Raw genomic sequence first — 20,873 nt, 5'->3', positions numbered from 1 at the left:
ATCTAAGGATTCGTGAGATGTTTGATGGCACTGGAAAACATAAAAAAGCCTTTTTATTTCTTCTTCCAGTCTTTTCTTCCTCTCATGACTAGATTTTACTTGTTGTGGGCTTCTAAAAAATATTTATATGAAGACACTGGACTTGAAACTAGAACACAGGACCTGCTGCAAATAGGATTTGACCAACCTTTATATTGCATGACCTTAATGCCTCCATATAAAGGTGCGTTTATTCAGCTATTACTGCAATAAAACACCTCACACTGTCATTTCTCAGCAAGTCATCTCTTGGTTATAATATCTTTTGGTCAACAAATCCATTTCTGGATCACACACACCTTGTCTTTCATGTACCTCTATTTTGTAAAAAAAAAAAATTTACAGATAAATTTGTATTCCTTATATTTATCCGATAAATTTTTCACTGACTTTCTTCTTCAAGTTCTTCTTGCAGCATGTAATCACTTATCCAGATGTTAGATCTTTATTGTTATACTGGTCTCCAGTAAACAATACTAATGTGCTACCCAGAATCTACTAGGTGCATTCCCATTCAATATCCCCTCCCTATCTACATGTTTCTCTTTCTCTTGTTCCATTACCTCACTGTCTGAGGGCACGACCAGCTCCGATGACACTCATACATCAACCCACACACACACACACACACACACACACACACACACACACACACACACACACTCTCGCTTAGGCACACATCACTTCTTCTCCATCTTCTTGTGCTGGACCTAACCATGCCTCCCTGGCAAAGCATGAAAGAAAGTTTGAACCACAAGAACAGGATGCCATTTTCACCCCCGCTAACCCTTCAGTTTTGGAGTCATGTATAGCAGGGAGAGGCATCAGATTAGCTGTGTGGGACCTCGGGGCTTCAGTTTCCAGCTTTTGTGCCAGGCCGTGGGCTCGAGCCGTACAGACAACACGGCCCTGACATACACAGTGAGGCGCGGGACACGAGGATTCTCACGCACACAAGCACATTCCCATACAAAGCAACGGGCTTAGAGATGAAGGGAGAAAAGACAAGGCTTTGCTTGATGTGGGTGGATGTCTGGTCCTATCTTTTCTAAGATTTACTTTTTCCATGGCTCATCTTTTCTTTTGTCTTTTTGCTCACTGTCTGACAGACAAGACAGCTTAAGCTCAGGCTGTTGTCAGACTTTTAAGTAACAATTGTGATAAAGATCAAAAATCAGTGTAAAGGTGGAGAAAATAAAAAGAAACATCCATAGTAGAGCTAAATGCACTTTCTTCTCCCCTCCTCTCTTCCTCCCCCCTTATTTCTCTGCCCCCCTGCCTCATCTTTTCTTTTTCTCTCCCTCCATCTCTCTCTCATCTTAAGTCCCCAGGGCTCCTTTCTCCTCTCTTTAAATAGAGGCCTTAGCTGTGAAGTCTAATAATGGTCATTTGGCCTCCCATTGAAAGCTGGGTAATTCGGTCCAGGGACGGCTCACTTTGAGCCACATGACACAAGGAGCTTCCCAGTGACCATGGAAACGAGCGCAGTGGGACCCCTGGGTCCCTCCAAGTGCCGTGAAACACGGCAAAGCAGTGATTTAGGGGAGAGACTTACTTGGGAGGGGGTGATGGGGGTAAACTGAAGTAGGAAGATGGGTGAGTGTTCCAACACACCCTAAGAGAGAAGAAGCCTGCAGAAGCTTTTTTTTTTATAGCTCCAGTAAAGGTTGAAGACAGTACCCTCTTTTTTCCTGTGGCCTGCATAAAATGGGAGCCAGGGTGATTTTAGGAGCTTTATTTATAGGGTCTTTTATTATGAGTTATAAGCTAAATTGGAAGTACTTCCTCAATATAGGAGGAACTTTGAGTGGTGCAACACTGGTAAAAGATTAAGAGCTGCTGTCCAAGACTAATGTTAGCCTCAGAAAAAGGAGCAAAACATACAGAACAGAACTGATAGTGAAGTCAAGGCTACACTGAGTCTATATGTAAAATTCAATCATCGGAGTGAAATACATTAGGAAAAAAAACTCTCCACGTTCACTTCACCTTGCTACTAGGCATTCACACACAGTGAGGAACTGTAGGTAGAAAATAAGGAGGTTGGAACAAGACTGCAAGAAAATCAAAGACTGCAATAAAAAGGTGATGCTGCATTACTATTTACAGGCCACTGGAAACTGCACCATTATTAGTGGTTTGAATGCAAACAGGGGAAAAAAAGGCTTGGAAAGTATACAGTCTACAGAATGTCACATGACATAGGCCCTTTTTAGAGAGGAGACTTAAAGCTCAGCTTGTTTCATCGGTCCACTAAAATGCCTGTTTGCTGTCGATCGCATTTCTAACTTGTCATTTTTATTTTACAGCTTTAATCAACTTTCCAACACAAGTGAGTCACCGCAGTTTTGAATGCTTTCAAAACTTCATTCTTTGCACCGTTATTACCAAGAGCAGGTTCTTGCTGTCTGTGCTGCCTCTGCAACTTGTACACAGGCTGCGAAGGGGATCGTTCTTCTTGCACTTCCAGGTATGAAGCCTTACCCTGAATTGGCAACGGTTCTTATTGTGGGACAGATACGAGACCAAGGACTTCCTGTTTCATCTAAAGGTCAATGTTTACTAATGCAGATCACTTTTAAAAGCTAATTAAAAGCTAGGTTATCTTTAAGGAATATCAGATCGCTTGATGATTGTATTTCTGCAAGTGTAACCAGCACACAACCAAATATCTGACTGCAGGTAAACTACAACTGCAAATCAAAAAGCTTTCAGTACCAAAAATCCCATGTTGATAGATTCTAAATGTTCATATGCATATGCTAAAAAAAAGTTTGCTCAGGCTGCGTAAGACTGCGGTCATGACTTTTCCAGAAAAAAGTGACTCAGGCGCTCATTCAGATATAAATCCACCATGTTCAGAGGACGTCAGGTTAATAGAAAAGAGTCTGAAAAGGGGCTACACAGATAAGAGGGAGAAAGAGAGAGAGGCTCCTGCCTGGTCACAGTGGAAACCTCTCCTGACACCCCACCCGGAAGAGCGGCCAAGATAATATCAGCAAGTTGAGGCGCACACAAACATGAAAGAAGCACCCAAGAGGCAGGCCCCTGAGTGCTCCATGCTTCACAAGATTTATTTTTTCCTCCCCCTTTCTTCTCTCCCTGCTGCTCCTCCTCTCTTTTTCAGTTTCTCTTTCTATCCCTCCCTCCGCGCTGCCGCGTTTGAAAGTGTTTGTGCAGAGTGCTTAGGGCGAGGGCCAGGTGGAGAGAAAGCTAAAGAGTTAGTGTGTGCATTTCACCCCATCAGGGTAACACGAAGTTCATCAAGTATTTCCTTTCAGATCTAGAACCTTTCTTTCACGACTTCATGATTTGTTTCTAAGAGCTAATAAGGCTGCACAGAACACTAAGTCCTGAGTGATCACCTGGCTATTATTTCAATCATTTGAAGTCTCAGATAGAATTGCATCTGCATTCAAATGTGTGGAAACTGTTTCAAATTGCAAGCCGTCGAATTCGACAAAAACGTGTTTCAGTGACAAAAAAAAGCAAATCCCTAAAGTTAGGTGAAAACTCAACAAGTTGAAGAAGTTTAGCCTTCAATTCTTTTTCATACTGGGGTCGCCAGAGTTAACGGCTTTGATTTAAACAAAAAGACTGGCTTTCGGTTTGCGGTATTCAACTGAACGGGAATAAGCCCCCGTAAGTTTTAGCACAATCGCAGGGGAAAATTGTCTCATCGATATCATGCATCTTTATGGATCTTCTGAGAAAAGAGTTCTTTTAAAAACTTTGAACAAAAAGACAAGCTTCGTCATTATCGAACGGTCCCTGTGCAAGTTGCAGATCAATTGCAATTTAACAAAACACTGGGGAGAACGCGGAGCGTAGAACTGCAGCAATTTTCCTTCTTTCTGTTCACGAAGGTCTTTTCTATAACAGAAGGAGTGAAATGAAGAAGGCAAAAAAAATAAAAAAAATGGCGTGAGAAGAGAATCGTTAGAGAATGTGAGTCATTCAGCCATCTTCATCAAAACACAAGCTGATCTGCCAGCCCATTAGGTCTCCATGTCCATACTGATAAACAGCGGATGAGCCACAGCGTGCACACATTCACAAATACACCCACTGATCAAACAGTATTCGTATGAAAAAGTCTGAAAACAAGGCCACATAGAGCCAGTTCAATCCAGCATGTAAGCTTCTTTACCACACGGCCTGCGGCATGACACCCTACTGGCATTGCCGTGGCCTCGGGATGACCTCTAACAGTAAAGTGTGTAAAACTATAGCGTCTAGGATGGCTAATGTGGCCACAGGCTATGAGCCAGTCGCCAGCAATATCGCACTCATCTGTCTGTAGCCATGTCTTTCTTTTTAATGCCCATCTCTCCCCTTTTCCTCAGATGCACATCATTCTTGTAGCCCTCGTGCACTTTCCCGATCATTCCTTGCCGTCACACACACACACACACACACACACACACACACACACACACACACACACACACACACACACACACACACACACACACACACACACACACACACTCTCTGCAGCTCTGGCTGAGATGCCAGACACAGTTAGAGTCCAAGAGCCACTTAGCACTAAGACTCAGCAGCTGTTTGCTCTGGCCTGCTGTCCCACAGTGCCAACTTCAGGACCACAGTAGAAAAGGACACACTCCTCTGCCCGCTCACATTGTTCCAGAGAAACTGCTGTTTTAAGATGAAGCTTGTGTGTGTGTCAAAGACAGAGCTGCCCACACAGGATACACTTTTTATGGTGGTATGCCTCTGGCAAAAACTTTAAAGTAGCTGGCTTTATTTCGGGGAGGATATGTCAGTAAAGGTCTCGAAACTTTTCTTGTTGCTCTAGTTATTTTTAAGTGCTTTGTAGCGGCCGATCTCATGGCCAGTCGCGCTCCGCTGCGATGAACTGTTGTTTTTGGCTGGCGTTTAAGGTGGAACTGATCATGGTTCAGAGACAAGCTGGTTAAGGCCAGCACCAGGCCACACACAACAAGCACATACCAGGGAGATTTACATGCTATGCCAGCCAAAAGTCTTGCTTTTCACAAGCAGCAGGGCCGTGTGGGAGGACAGGTTCCATTTTGCTACTTATGTGCATATATAAAAAGAAAATATATATACCATGCTAAATGCAAACCCCAACCACCCACTTACCAAACAGACACATTTACCCAGGTCATCTCTTTGAGACACCAAGTCTCCGAACTCTTTACCTTAATTTTCTGCCCATACACTCTTCTGCCTTCCCTCTCCTGGCTTCCAGGGATGGGGACTTATGTCATGAACACTCGGGCGGGATGAAACGAGGAAAGCCGGCATGCTAACGCCCCGAGTGAGAGTCCAGTGCCCACTGGACTCGCACTGCAGCACTGGAAGAAGAGATCTCTTGCTGGCACTGCAACAAAGACACCGACGGGTCTGCGCCCCCAATGAAGGCCAGTGGCATGATTTCATGTTCCAGAGGAGCTGCCAAAAATTGCAGTGAATGCGTGTGAACAGACAGCGTAGCGAAGACGGGAGGGAGGTCAATTCTGAGAAAGTCGAGCAGCGAGGAGGAAATGACAACCAAGAATATGTAACTGGCTGCAATAAATAGTTCAACATGAAAGAGGATACATGTGTGCAGAGCTGTAAGCATGATTTACAACATTTACAAACACCCCAGAGAAAGTTAAGGGTTGATAAGCTGGAGTTACAGAGACGGCGCTGTGAAAGCAACAGGGCAGGCCTTCGGACATAGGACATTATAAACAAGACAAATGCACTTTTTAGCCAAATCTGATAAAGAACACATCAAACACTACAGTGAGAGCCCATTTGCTCTCAGTTCTCCTGCTGTTATGGGGAGGGGCTCTAGTTCTGTGGCACACTGAGGTCAGAGGTTTTATAGTCCTGGAGCTCTCACAGGAACCAGACAGGAAGTGCAGGAAAAAACTGTGTACATATATATGACACACCAGCACTTTAGTGAAGTTTGCACATGGACTTCAGAGGCTGGAATGACCGACCCCTTTTCCTGTGTCTTCCTCTACTGCGATTATTTTATTTGTCAGAGCAGTTCTCTATAATAATGAGCTCAACCCGACATCCCTGTGCCACTTAGCTGAATAACCGAGTACAAATCACAAAAGCACAGAGGAGCAATGTCCTGTGTAGCTCCAGCTAAAGACAATCCAAACCAAGAACGAGACTTTACAGCGCTAAACATTTAGCATAGCACTAGAACATCAGTCTGTCCCTACTGTTGGATTCATCAGGTCTCAGAAATGTTTTCTCCATCAAATGTTGCTTTTAAAACTGTTGGAATGATCATAAGGACCCAACGATGCAAGCCCCTTCCTCAAATTCAGCCAACCCTAAACAGAGGAGGGAATGCCCATCAGTGAGTGTTGATCAGCTCCGAAGCACAGCTGGGGGCCCAGTGTTCCCAGACAGTTTATATTTAGACGCTAGGTTTTTGTAATTGAATGGAATCTAAATTGACCAGACCAGACCCTGACACTGTTGGTGGCAAAGTGGCAGTAAAGCACACTTGGGTTCAGTCAGGGGACAGTCTGGTAGGGCGGGAGAAGGGTGGGGGCCGCCGAGCACGAGGCCAGGCCAGGCGGGGTGAGGGTGCAGGAGTGGGCATCGTATCCGGAATGGGGCTGGGCGCATAGCGGCCTGGTGGTCTGGCTGGCTGGTCGGGCAGAGGGAGCAGACTGGTAGGGGGTAAACACTGGACTGTCTGGCCTGGCAAAAGCGTTTGTGCCAACGCAAAGCACCCAGCTGTGTTCAGGCCCCAGGCGAGGGTTTGTCAAGATGCAACAATGGGCTTTCCCTCCTCTAATTATAGTCCTGGCTGAGTACACACAGAGGAAACAAGAGTGACCTAGAAGTTGGGGAGGCTGGCTAGAGGCCAAAAGGTCACAGGCCAAAGTTCTTGCCATCACCGCTACAGTGTCCCTTAGCAAAAGATCAGATCTAGAATATATAAAAATGGCCAGCTCATTAGGACTCTGCTCTGACCTGGTCCACTAAGCGGAAGGTGTGGGTTTCTCTAACTTGGGGTGTCCCCGTGGCTCAGTTGGCTAAGACACATCCCGCGTAACCACAACATTGTGCATCTGAATCTGACACTGGTGCATACTGTATCCTCCATTCATCCCGTCTCTCCTGTGTTTTTATTTTTTCTTTTAAACATGGTATGAAGGAACAAGCTGATGGGAACGACTGAACAAAAACTATCAACCTCGTTCCGATTCGCTCTCTTCCTTCTGAAAATGCACCTGCTTGTATTAAATTGCTGATCTAATGTTACGGACATGATTCGTATGCTTACAGAAAAGGCAAACACACATTCAGCTTTACGTTTATAGAAAACTGTCAGAATCAAAAACCAGGAGGGGAAATGACTGATGTTTGTGACCTTGTCAGGTTTTTGCTTGTACTTCTAGTACTACAGCCTACTACCTACCATTAAAAATCTGATAGACTGAAAACATATCTGTTTTACCATCTGTTTAAATGTATTATTCACGTGCCATTTCTTCCACTTGTGCTGCTGAAACTCAAGCGTGGGCACGTTGCCACGATAAGGACTACTTAGCTGATGAAATCCAGTTAATGAGTTCTGAGCATAACATTAGTTTTCAGGTCTCAGTGTATGTCAGCTAGAAACCATCATCAAACAAAGTGCACCATTAGGATGTTTATATGGCACGTGGGCTTCTGATATTATGAATGGCTGCTCTCTTTCTGTCACCAGGAATGTACAGGATAAATGAGACTATGGACAACACTCCCTTATTTCATCCTCTGGGGAATGTTGGTACATTCCATTAAGAGGAACACTTAATTAAAGCACGATAAAATACCACTGGAGGTGCCTGGGCACTGGAGGAAGGGAGGGCGGGAGGATAGGGATTGGGGAGGGATCACTACACTCTTGTTCTGACCACAATGGGAAGTAAGAAGCAAAATAAAACTAAACCATCCTTCCATGAATTGTCTCAGTGACTGCACTATATCAAAGCTAAACCCTTAAAGGGATTTTCATCAAATGCAAGGAAATAACTTTTCTTTACTCGCATGTTGACAGGTGACAATCTATTGTAATTTTAGGCAAATAGTAATCAAATTATTAGATATTTGTGCCCCAAGATGGCAAAATCCAAGGTGTTTTTTTGGGCTCTGAATATCAAAGAGTATTGCTAGCTTCTAATTTACAGTGAATTACGGTGTCAAAGTGACTCACCTGCATTGTTAAATGCTGATTTTCATTTTATTGCATGGTTCAACAAACCTGCAGTAGCACAGTAAAGAGCAAGGTGCTGTAATATATTAACTTTCTGAAAGGATAGTCATTGGATGTACATTAACGGGAAACAAAAGGCAAATTCAGAAACTAACACGGTGGCAAAACGGAAACTTGAAAACATAAAAAAGCAGTTCTTTACCTTTCCAAGCACCGTGAGACAACTGGGGTCCAACTCCGGCTGCTCCAGCTTCACCACACCAACCCAGCCATACTCGTATAGGTCCTCTTCATCATTATTATTACATAGTCCCAAAGGATGCATCTGGAAAGACAATAAGATGGAGAAATAAATATTTGTCTCTATGCTACGGAGCTAGTATCACATTAGAAAAGTCAGAATGTGCAACCTTCAAGATTAAAAAATAAAATGTGCATCCGACATACATGATGTATCAAGTTTCAGGGTCTTGGCATCCCCACGTTCTGAATTTGACTCACAAAGAGGTAAATTACAAGCTTAAAGCTGCACAAACATCTCTTGGATGCATTCCTCATATTTATAGGGAATATAATGTTCTTTTAACCTATGATGAAATTTAAAAGCATTAGGCACCTGAGCTATTCTCTGTGTGCTTAACTTATCCAGAATCTAAACATACAGAAGACCTTTTAAAGAACAGTAGCAACATAAGCAAAATCAGGATTTATGTGCTTTCATGGATCTGCTGATCAGGCACATTTTTACTGAATTTCTACTTAGGGAAAGGTGCATTAAGTCTACTACCATTGTTACTGCTGGAAATGATTAATGCTGCTGCCATTTCTATTGTGCTTGTGCATACATGCACAGTGACTGGTTACATTGCATCTTCTCTTCTTAAATTGGAAAGTGAATGTTGACATTTTCTTCGAGCAGCATCAAACATTGTCTATCAGGTAACTTCAGGTGTCAACGCATACACAAGGTCACTAATATGCACCAGTTCTTTGCTTTGCAGAGCAAGCACATTCACATTGTTTACATATAAAGGAGGGCATAAATCACTGATTGATGAAGAAGGTTGGAAAAATGCAAAGTGGAACATTTTCAAAGAATAAGAACAAAACAAAACAACAAATTCTGTTCTACAGTTTGACATCAGGAGACGGCTAAAAGCTAATCCAATCACCAATCTTGTGGATATGCTAGAATGCACTCCCAAAAGATGTGTACGTCATGAGGAAAATTAAAAGATGATAAAAAAAAACTTAAAAAAAACCCAAATTCATTCTAAGCGTGTAATTACAGGTTATTATATTTTTATTACATTTTATGTGTTATTAAGTGTCCTTCTTTTTCTTCACATACCCACAAAAATATAAAAGCTCTCCAGCACAAAACATCAAGAAACCAAAAAAGGAATGGCTAGAGGACAGCCATGACTGTCAGGCTGTAATTATCAGGAAAAAGAAAAAAGAGAAAGAAAAAAAATCGGATTAAAAACTGTAACCAAGTGGAGTCACCAAAATCCTGGATCAATTCCCCACCTTGGCAACACAGCAAAGACAAGCTCGCGTATTAGCATTAGAACTGGGCCAAATGACCTGCAGGCCGCTTTCGTATTAACCCAGTGACCACGGCACCCCAATCTGTGGCTCCGAGCCTTAGGCTACTCTGGGCCGGGGGCTACTGCTGATGACCCAAGATACCCTTCTTCCACTGGTGAACCCTGACCTTTGAACCCCACTTCATCGCAGAGGGAGCAGGTTGGTTGTGCAGCAGGCCAATTGAAGAGAAATTCAGAAAGTGCCCAGTCACTTCAGTTCCACAACCCTGAGAGGTCAAGCCCCTGACCTGAAGGGGTTTTGGGGGAGGACTTAGCTAATAGTAATGGGGTCAAATGCAAATCAAGTGGACTAAGTTCGAGTCACAGGAAAGGAATGTGGACAACGTGCATCATGCTAGAGCTCCACAAGGTAGCATCTTCTCTTTCTGCCTTTAGGGAGGAAATCTGAATAAGAGGAATCGGCTTTAATAGCACGAAAGCAGACAGCAGAAATCATTTGCTTTTTGAGGTATCAAGGTTAGAATTACATTTAGAAAAACCTAATATGCTCAATTTATGCTCTTTATTTGCATTCCTAGATTGTACTAAAGTAACTTTTGATGATTAACTTTGGGATGGTTGATATGGCCCAAACAGAATATCATGAAATTTCAGAGTATTCTCACGATAACGATAAATTTTACGATATGACAAATTACAAAACTACAAAACTTCAACTTCACAACTTTATTAACCTCATTCTACATGACCCATGTGAGCATAATCCACTGCCTAATGGGGCGACATGTTTACACCATGAAATTAGCATATCATGATATAGTTTTTTGGGACTTTAGAGCAATCTGAAGCCTGATTTAGGCTTCTAATAATTACTTGTACATCCGCTGAACTCATTTGAAACTTTGGCCATTTTTAACATAAGCGTCTACCATTGTTAACATGTCTGACAGAAAGTAAGTATAAGTCTCCTTTCATACTACATACACTTACTTTTCCACGTTTTCTCTCTTATAGCCTGAATTACACCTTTACAGGGAAAAAAAAAATCCTCATCCTTGAATCCTCCTCCTCCTCCTCAGACCTCCCACACACAGACAAAAGTACGTGTGCTCAAACATGAAAGCTTAAGCTCCAACATTCAATCACAACCCTTTGAAACAAGTGGATCATTCTTGCAACAGCGCGCAAACACATAAAAAGTCATCACCAAGCGAGGCTTTCCTGACTCAAAACACCTTTTTACACATCCACAGGATGCAGTCACCTTGTCTTTCTGATTTCACATAAAACAGATTTTCAAAGCTGCCCTTTCTCTCGTTGTAGAGCAAAGCTTGCTCGGGTTGACCGTTCGCCTTAGGCTGACAGGAGCAGGCAGGCGGAGCAGGTATACATTACATACACATTTGGTATGATAATTTTAAAGCATATTTTCCCTCTCAGCTTTTGGAGGACGGCAAAATTGAAGGGAAAGACAAAGATTAAAGTGCGTAACTTGGTAAGTTTTCCATTCAACCAGCATCTCCCGACCTGCCCCCCTCCACATGTCATCACTGTACAAATCATACCATCTCATCTGCTCTGTGCATACCGCACACTGCAGTCAACTAAGGTAACATTTTAGATGTTATGTTAGATAAGGTGCAAGCGTGCAGATGGGAAAGACTCAGAGATAGTGTTGTGGTGGATCTACATGAGGACCGGGAAGCGTAGCCCTGCTTGCACTGTGATTATGACCTCCCTCTCTGGCTTGTCTAACAGCTTGGATGGTGGTGGGGAGCCCCGCCTGCGCCCCTGGTCCCTAAACACTAGGCCATTGTGCGGGGGCACTTGGACTCCAAATGGGACAGTGTTGTTGTTGTGCACCATGTTGTTATTTTAGAGGCTGGCCATTGCACCATTATCTCCACCACAGAGACTTTTTTTTTTCTTTTCTCAGCTGTTGACGTATATGCGTTGATGGATGTGGGGATGGGGAGCAAAAGGAAAAGGAGCTCGGACTTGGATGAGAGATGAGAGGTGATCTTGCGAAGTGGGTCACAGCTACTGGCCGAGCAGACAAAAGATTAACGAGCACATATGCAAACGTGCGTTCACGCACACGCGCAGTTCCACGGACACACAATAAGACAGAGACTGTTCTCTCTTGTGTTCCAACTGCTAGCTTTCCCTGCAAGGCCCCAAAAATCAAACCAGCTCAGCCTGCTGGAAGCACCGAAGTGCTCCACTTTGCTCCGTTGCTTCGTACCCCAGGTTTGGAGGAAAGGCATAAGGCACTCCCTAAGTACCACAAGGGGGCGTCTCTTGTTCTACCCCATCTGTCCTGCCCCTTGGGGAGGCAGCCTTTCACATGAATATCTTGTTACACAAGCCACACTCGCAATAAAGTCCTGGCGGGGATTTGAACTTGGCTTGTCACTCAAGCTAGTCACAGCCCGGCACCGACCAATCTTACACCTCCGTCTGGAGAACCACCTGCAGACATTGTTAATATTCAGCACTGGTATAAAATGGAAATTGACGCAAACTTTGTTGTAGCAGTGCACCAGTTCACTCTGGTTGTTATAGCAACACTGGATGAATACATTTCATACTTTAATCTAAATATTTTCAAACACTTTCACACATTATGACTCATAAGAACATCACACAATCATCTTTCACTCAGAGATCCTTAATGGTCAAACAAGTGACCTGATAACTGTTGGTAATGGGATCAAAACAGAGCCGTGCTCCTTAAAACTCCCACCATCACCACTCGCACCCCCCAAGCTCTCAAAGGAAATCAAAATGCAAGTCACACCACTCAATGCCATTCTTCCCACTCTGTCTGTGACACAATTCGCTCAGCCTTTGATCGTACAACAACCACTTCTGCTGCTTCCCCATCCCGCTTCCCTCCCCTCCCCTTTGCCACACCCCTTTTCCCTCTCTCCTTCTAAATTATTGGTGGCCCCAGTTACAGCCCCCCATTACCCCTTTTCCCTCTTACACGTCCAAGACAGTCGCCCTACCTTGCCCTCGCCACACTATATTGTGCTTCTGTGAAAGTGGTAGTTACATTTTTTTCCCCTGTGCTGTGTATTAATGTGCTTTTTACAAATTCCATTCCCTCTGGTATCCTAACAAGATGAAAAATAGGAATGCTCAACATAAAAAGGTCATAATCAGCACTTTAACTCAACTTAAAAAAAATAAAAAAAATCCTGTTTATAACTCTTTCCAATCTATTTTTGACACAGAAAAATAAAAGGCTTTTTATTTTTTGCGACAAAGCACAAACTTCAAAAAGATTACTCTCCAATCGTGCTTTTAGCACCACCAGCAAGGAAAGCCTTGTGAACTGGAGGGGAGCTGATGCTCACAGGGTACCAGAATCTAAAATTCCAAAAGAAGCTGCTGAATTGCATGTTTATTTAAAGTGATGCACTTGCTTGAAAATGGTGCATTACAACAAGCCATCCATACTACAGCACGGCAGGAGCCAAAAAACATCAAAAGCAAGTAGGAGGGGATGATCCCTGAGCTAAACCGATCTATACATGTTTATAGACTTGCATGTACTGTCTGTTCTTGACACCAATATTTTACTCAATCTGAATTCCAACACTTCCTTTAATGAGCTACAGGCCGCAGACAATAAGCCTCGGTTACAACAAAGTGGAAGTGCACGACAGTTTGTATTTGAAGTTCTTGAAGCTGGCTAAATGATTAACCATGCAGATCTCTCGTTTACCGATTCCACCTATAAGTTTTGGAAGAGGAGCTGGCACCAATTTCACAAGCACACAAAATCCAGAGGAAGAAAAACCTGGGCAGGAAGCCAGTCCTCGCACCCACCTGCTTCCCCGGTGCTGTGCATGTGTTTACGTATCTCACTGTTTGAGAACAGGCGTAGGGGTTTGTTTGTAGCGTGAAACATATCGGGGTGACCAAGGGGTGACTTATTCACTCCAGTGGAAAAGCATCTCACGCACAGCCCCCGAGCCTTTGACTCAGCCAGGTCCTTCATCCTCCTCACCGCCATCACTACCAAAATACTGTCAACTTCCTAGAATAACACACCGGTTTCTTGTGTTGATGGTTGTGGGGATGGGATGGCAAGGTGGGTATGTCTAATCACGGCTCAAAGACTCTCCCCTGGGAACTGTGGTGTCTTTGAGAGTCTCAAAACACAGTCATGAAAATGGCTAAGTCAGACTGGAATTAGGGCTGAACGATTATGGAAAATAATCTAATTGCGATTTTTTGCCCCAATATTGCGATTGCGATGCGATATGCGATTATTTTTTAAGGTCTTTGTCTTCTGTATTATTAAACAAAGACAAGCAATACATCATATAGTATGGCCAATACTATATTACATTAATTTTAAACTGTTCTTTCCTGGAAGACAGACCTCTGTTATGATGACATGAGGTGATGCATGAATTGATGACTGACATTTTTATTTAACTTCTTCAATCACAACAGTATATTTGAACATACACAATAGTTTATTTTTAGCTTACAAAGATCTGAGCATAAAGTGCTGACAAGGAACCCTGGTGTAAACATTAAAATGAAAGTCAGTACAATGTGCAGATTGCAGAAATATACATAAAAAAAATCAGTGGCTTTACCACACTCAGTTTTTCGACATCTGTGAACTACTAGACAGTCATTCAATTAAAAAATAATATTAAATAAATAAAACTAATAAATAAAAAATACACACATCTTACTGATCTCTGCAGTCAGTAACATTACACATAAAGTGCAAACATAATAGCAATTGTATAAACACACACACAAACACGCCTTTAAAATTTAAAGGCGTGAAATTGGACGGTCTAGTTCTGATTAGCGTCACCGCTGTCTCGGTGGAGTTTAATAAACTCGGCCGTCTGCTTCTTGCTATCTAAAATATAACCAGACACTGGTGTAAATTCTCGACTGTCTCATACTTCTGTTTAATAAGTTTTCTGTTTGACGTTTAGTCAGCTGTGTGAAAACCAAGGAGGAACCCACCCGGGGGATTAATAAAGTTTTATTTTATCTAATCTAATAACTTTAATCTCAGCCAAACCGATTTACTCACGAACAAACAAAACACTGAAAAAAGCCCAACAATAACATTTTTAGGTTGTCTAAGTGACTTATATATTACGTTTAACCCGAGCAGCGAAACTCCGTGGTGATCTGAAAATGATGTGCCGGGAGTTGTGCCGTTCTCGGCCGCATCAGTAACCCTCGAGCTCCCGGCTAGCTGTCGAGCTGGTGGGTAGCAGACGCCTCTGAAAACGTCGAAGCACTTTTGCAAATATGGGATATCTTGATAAACCGAGCAGATATTTGATGTTTACACTAGGGCTGAACGATATATCGCATTTGCGATAATATCGCGACATGATCAAGTGCAATTTTCTAACCGCAAAGGCTGCGATTATACGCTGGACATGTCCAAATTCATGGGCTGCATCCTCCTGAGGCCGCATTTGTAGACCGATTACGTCACAGCGACGCGCCGAAGGCTGTCCAAATTACTACCATATCCCAGAATTCATAGCGCGGCCCAGCCAAACTCCAGTTTCCAACAATGGCGGCCGCTACTAAGTTTTAAAATTACTCATACTAATCTTTCTGGGTCACAAAATAAACTTTTAACATATTTTCAGGCGAGAAAGTAGTTGTGTAAACATCAAATATCTGCTCGGTTTATCAAGATATCCCATATTTGCAAAAGTGCTTCGACGTTTTCAGAGGCGTCTGCTACCCACCAGCTCGACAGCTAGCCGGGAGCTCGAGGGTTACTGATGCGGCCGAGAACGGCACAACTCCCGGCACATCATTTTCAGATCACCGCGGAGTTTCGCTGCTCGGGTTAAACGTAATATATAAGTCACTTAGACAACCTAAAAATGTTATTGTTGGGCTTTTTTCAGTGTTTTGTTTGTTCGTGAGTAAATCGGTTTGGCTGAGATTAAAGTTATTAGATTAGATAAAATAAAACTTTATTAATCCCCCGGGTGGGTTCCTCCTTGGTTTTCACACAGCTGACTAAACGTCAAACAGAAAACTTATTAAACAGAAGTATGAGACAGTCGAGAATTTACACCAGTGTCTGGTTATATTTTAGATAGCAAGAAGCAGACGGCCGAGTTTATTAAACTCCACCGAGACAGCGGTGACGCTAATCAGAACTAGACCGTCCAATTTCACGCCTTTAAATTTTAAAGGCGTGTTTGTGTGTGTGTTTATACAATTGCTATTATGTTTGCACTTTATGTGTAATGTTACTGACTGCAGAGATCAGTAAGATGTGTGTATTTTTTATTTATTTAATATTATTTTTTAATTGAATGACTGTCTAGTAGTTCACAGATGTCGAAAAACTGAGTGTGGTAAAGCCACTGATTTTTTTTATGTATATTTCTGCAATCTGCACATTGTACTGACTTTCATTTTAATGTTTACACCAGGGTTCCTTGTCAGCACTTTATGCTCAGATGTTTGTAAGCTAAAAATAAACTATTGTGTATGTTCAAATATACTGTTGTGATTGAAGAAGTTAAATAAAAATGTCAGTCATCAATTCATGCATCACCTCATGTCATCATAACAGAGGTCTGTCTTCCAGAAAAGAACAGTTTAAAATTAATGTAATATAGTATTGGCCATACTATATGATGTATTGCTTGTCTTTGTTTAATAATACAGAAGACAAAGACCTTAAAAAATAATCGCATATCGCATCGCAATCGCAATATTGGGGCAAAAAATCGCAATTAGATTATTTTCCATAATCGTTCAGCCCTAGTTTACACAACTACTTTCTCGCCTGAAAATATGTTAAAAGTTTATTTTGTGACCCAGAAAGATTAGTATGAGTAATTTTAAAACTTAGTAGCGGCCGCCATTGCTGGAAACTGGAGTTTGGCTGGGCCGCGCTATGAATTCTGGGATATGGTAGTAATTTGGACAGCCTTATAATAGCAGTATAATCGCAGCCTTTGCGGTTAGAAAATTGCACTTGATCATGTCGCGATATTATCGCAAATGCGATATATCGTTCAGCCCTAACTGGAATGCAACAGGATGTCCAGAGCCAGACAGGCAGAGCACACACAAAGCTCCACACACAGTTAAACAACCTTGAGCCTCAGTACATCTGCACACATTCACAGTATCTAGCAGTGAAAAACACAACATGAATCATATCATAAGGTTTTACTCAATAACGGTTAACAGCCTTTTATTGAGTATTTCAATTAGAAACTGTTACCTTCAAAGACAACACTGCATAATATGAAGGAATAACATGAATATAGCAATTAAAGTAATAATCTCATGTATTCATAGTAGAATTTATAGCTCACTCTTACTGCATGAAGGTGGCTGATTCTACAACTAAATTAAACTAATTTTAATTTATAGCTCACAGATTTTCTAAAAACTACCCATTCAAATCTTCCAGGTCTTTCCAGGAAAACAACAGTCATAACCACTGAAGATTTTACCAAGTAAACCAAATTAGCAAGTCTAAATTTTTCAGTAACAACTTCAAAAGTCTTCATGCAAACCAGCACATAACATGGATGCTCAATTGTGTAACATCCAGCTAACAAGCCGGGCCAAATCACACAAACCACCACAATGTCAACATAGCACCAGCTCCACCACCAGCCACTTCAAACTGTGGTGTGGTCAGGATGCAGTCAACTTCACCCCCAAACGCCCCTGCAAGCCAGACGTGGAAGGAGACTTCAACCAATTAGAAACACGCTGGTGTTTTACCCCCCCAGATGTCTTCTGCAAGTGTGTGTACACACAAGCACACCAGCTCTTAATCATAAGGCCGCAAATGAACTCTCTGTCCCAGTAAATGCAGGTCAGACTTCCAGTAAACGTATTAAAAGTGGAAGTATATGAGCTGCAGTTCCTGTGAGCCAATGCGGCTCAAATAAATGGGAAACGCAAATACTCATGGAAGCCGATTCACTCTTAAAAAGTTAGCATTTACAGAAACACAAAAAACAAACAAGCTGAGAACACCAACGACATTTGCGAGGCACAGTTTTCATTCGTATGACCTATAGTAGGTACCTGCAAGGAAAACATAGAAGTAACATCTGACTGCGATTCAAATGTCAAAAGGTCAAGCTGTCATCTGTTTACGTGAGATGCCTCTTTATTTTCTTTTTTGCTTCACATCACCTCTATTTAATTATCACGCATTCCCCACTGACTCAGAGAAATTGAATGAACCCTGAGGAGCTCAGACATCACGTTAGACACACAGAGGAAGCCAATCAGTCTGACACTGAGCCTTAATCCAAAAGATGACCCAAAACCCCCGAGTGAAGCAAGCAGTCTACCTCCTCATGCAAGTCGCTCCAGTTCAGGCTTTATGAGGTTAAGCTTCTAGTGCGGGTTGAAACGTGCGTGTTTAACAGACACTCGGAGACCTTACCAGGAGGATTTACACTAAGCGTCCTCAGCTGCAGACAGGTTACTTTAACCATGAGTCTTAGATGGGGACAAATCTGGCTACGCATGAAAAATTAGAGCAAGTTAACCCTGATCTTGAGAATCCAATTAGCTGATTAATTGGGGCGACTGGAGCTGAAGAAGTAGAGTGGGTTGTCTGCTAATTGGAAGGTCAGTGGTTCGATCCCTTGCTCATACAGTCCAAGTGTCAAAGTGTTCTGGGGCAAAATAATGACCCCTACCCACTCAATGCATCCATCAAAGTGTGTGTGTGGTAGCTATGGTTTACTTTGAACTTAATTTGCTCCACAGTACATCAGACTGTGGCTAAACAAAAGTATACGTCAGCGAGTCTTCTGATCCCGCTACACAAGTTCAATGTCAGATCACACTGAGGGGGGTGAGCACAAGAAAGGAGAAAGAGTTTTGAATTGCAGCCTTCTATGTATAGCATGCACAAATAGACTTACAAACTCAAATGCATCCAGTAAAACGCTACACACACACCTCCCCTTTTACAGTCACTCTTTGCCCCTCTCAATCCCTCTCTGCCCCTCTTTCCCAGCACTAGAAATAACTTCAAAGAGGGCTGGTAGCCTTGAGGAGAGAGGGAGCGGGATCCAGTTACAGTGGAGCATCTGGGAGGGCCATACAGGTGGGGCTGACACTCCTCCTCCTGTAACATTATCGCTGTAAAGGGATCCTTCTGCTTCTCCTCTGAAATAATGAAGACTTCCTCCCTTTTGTCTTCTCCACTGGGACCAAAAGAACAATTAGCCAAGCTAGCCATCTTTTATTTTGGTGGTATAAACCAGCCAACAAAGGCAGGGCAATAAACAAAATAATGTTGACAGAAAAATGATCCAACAATAATAATTACATGTTGGACTTTGATCACTTAGACTTAAGAAAGCTGTAATGTCAAGGCCATGCCCCAAGCGAGCCAGCTTTGTGATACGAGCCTCAGAGCCGTCATCAACTGTCCGTTTGCCCCCCTCTACTCCAAGTCCACCTCTTAAACTCCCCTGAAAAATCACCTCTACACCATCTTCATAGCAACGGGCAAAGCAAACAAGTGTCATGGTTTCAGTGTGAGCAGGGGACACTGGCAGAGGACACCCAATATCATGTAAATGTCCTGATATGTAGCACAAGGCACTAGGGTTGACAGCTTTAACACTGAGCAGGACGCCGAGCTTGTGACTCTATTAACTCTCGGCGAGTGCATCCCGAAACCATCAATGGCGTGTGTGTGACTGTGTGTGTGTACGCACACTCAAAAGTCTCTCTGGTGTCACTTTCAGCTCTTCAGTCTTTAAAACCTAGAGTGACATGAACAAAGGACAGGCTGACAAAGTTCAGGGGTCAACACTGGGTTGGATGGCACCATTTTTTGGGGGGAGGAGTGGAAACAATTGAGATCATGGTGATCAAAGAAAGGAACAACAGCGAGCAAACATATTGTCTCCATGTGCAAGATGCTGCTGTCCTTATGAGGACAATTATGAAAGTAGGTGAACACATGCATAAATTATTTGTCGGCATCAAGGTGCCACTGTGAATTAATTAGCATGACTAACAGTGTAACAAGCAAAGGGAAATGGGGCTCATTAAATCTATACAGCACGCAACTGCACAGCTGTAGTACAAAACTCCAACATAATCTTTTTTCCACAACTGTCCTGACAAAGTTCAAAGTTGGAGATGATGTCGCCAAAATAATTATTCGATCAAATCAAGGTGAAAAATCCCAAAGTGACACAATTCTTAGTCATTATGTGAAACAAAGAATTTGAGAAGCTGAAATAAATTTGGACTTTTCATTTACTTGTTAAATAACGTACAGGATCTATGTACTATATGCATTGCCCTCAAAACATCAGCTATTGATGGCACTCGCAACAATAAAGTGAACCGTGATCAGCATTTCAGAAATTAAGCTGAATACATCAGATAGTTACCGAGGCAACCAGAAACCGGAAATGTCCACTAGCAATCAGCTGTCAGCAACAAGGTGATGCGCTACAAGAAGATGTTTTCTTGTGTAGATGCCTCTTAGATCTCAGTACCACAATAAAGCAATCATGGCCACGACAACACAGCACTAAATACATGCCAAGTATTTAAGTTATAGCTACGTGGCTAACCACCTCCATCCTGCATCACTCATGGCTACGAAAGAAAGCTATTATTAGTTAGCAACCGTTAGACACCTTGGCTTTACGTTTATATTATTTATTACAGACTGCAATCAAGACAGAACAGATGACTGCACCTCCCTCATCCTGGTTCTGCTGGAGTTTTCTTCCGGTTGAAAAGGATTTTTTCTTTCCCACTGTCACCAACAGCTTGCTCACAGGAGGTCATCTTATTGTTGAGGTTTCTTTCTAATATTGCTGGGTCTTACCCAACATACCATATAATATAAAGCACCTTACGGTGACAACTACTATCAATTGTTTTATATAAATAAAATGGAATTGCAATGACACATCTAATCAGGACAGTGTTTTGCTATAAGAGAAAGCTTGCAATTCAGCTGAGTTAGGAAAACTATCCGGGAGAAAGCTGGCTCCATTTTGATCCTCAAAACTAAACAATGGTTTCTG

At 42.5% G+C, this 20,873-nt stretch overlaps 1 protein-coding gene across 2 annotated transcripts in view; it reads right to left on the bottom strand.

The window, feature by feature from the left end:
• The window catches only part of znrf3 (zinc and ring finger 3), a 70,374-nt gene that overhangs the window by 24,027 nt on the left and 25,474 nt on the right, over nt 1-20,873 (bottom strand). For both annotated transcript variants that reach the window (XM_085476214.1, XM_085476215.1), the window contains exon 2: nt 8,451-8,573. In XM_085476214.1, the coding sequence (XP_085332340.1) occupies nt 8,451-8,573 (123 nt within the window). The remainder of the gene's footprint in view (nt 1-8,450; nt 8,574-20,873) is intronic.

The sequence above is a fragment of the Copadichromis virginalis genome, linkage group LG12 (genome assembly GCF_057382275.1).
Source record: "Copadichromis virginalis isolate Kocher_CV1m ecotype Utaka linkage group LG12, C_Virginalis_male_GT1.1, whole genome shotgun sequence".
In the NCBI taxonomy this organism is placed as follows: domain Eukaryota; kingdom Metazoa; phylum Chordata; class Actinopteri; order Cichliformes; family Cichlidae; genus Copadichromis; species Copadichromis virginalis.
Note: the sequence above shows the minus strand (reverse complement) of the source record. Positions and strands in the feature narration are given on the sequence as shown.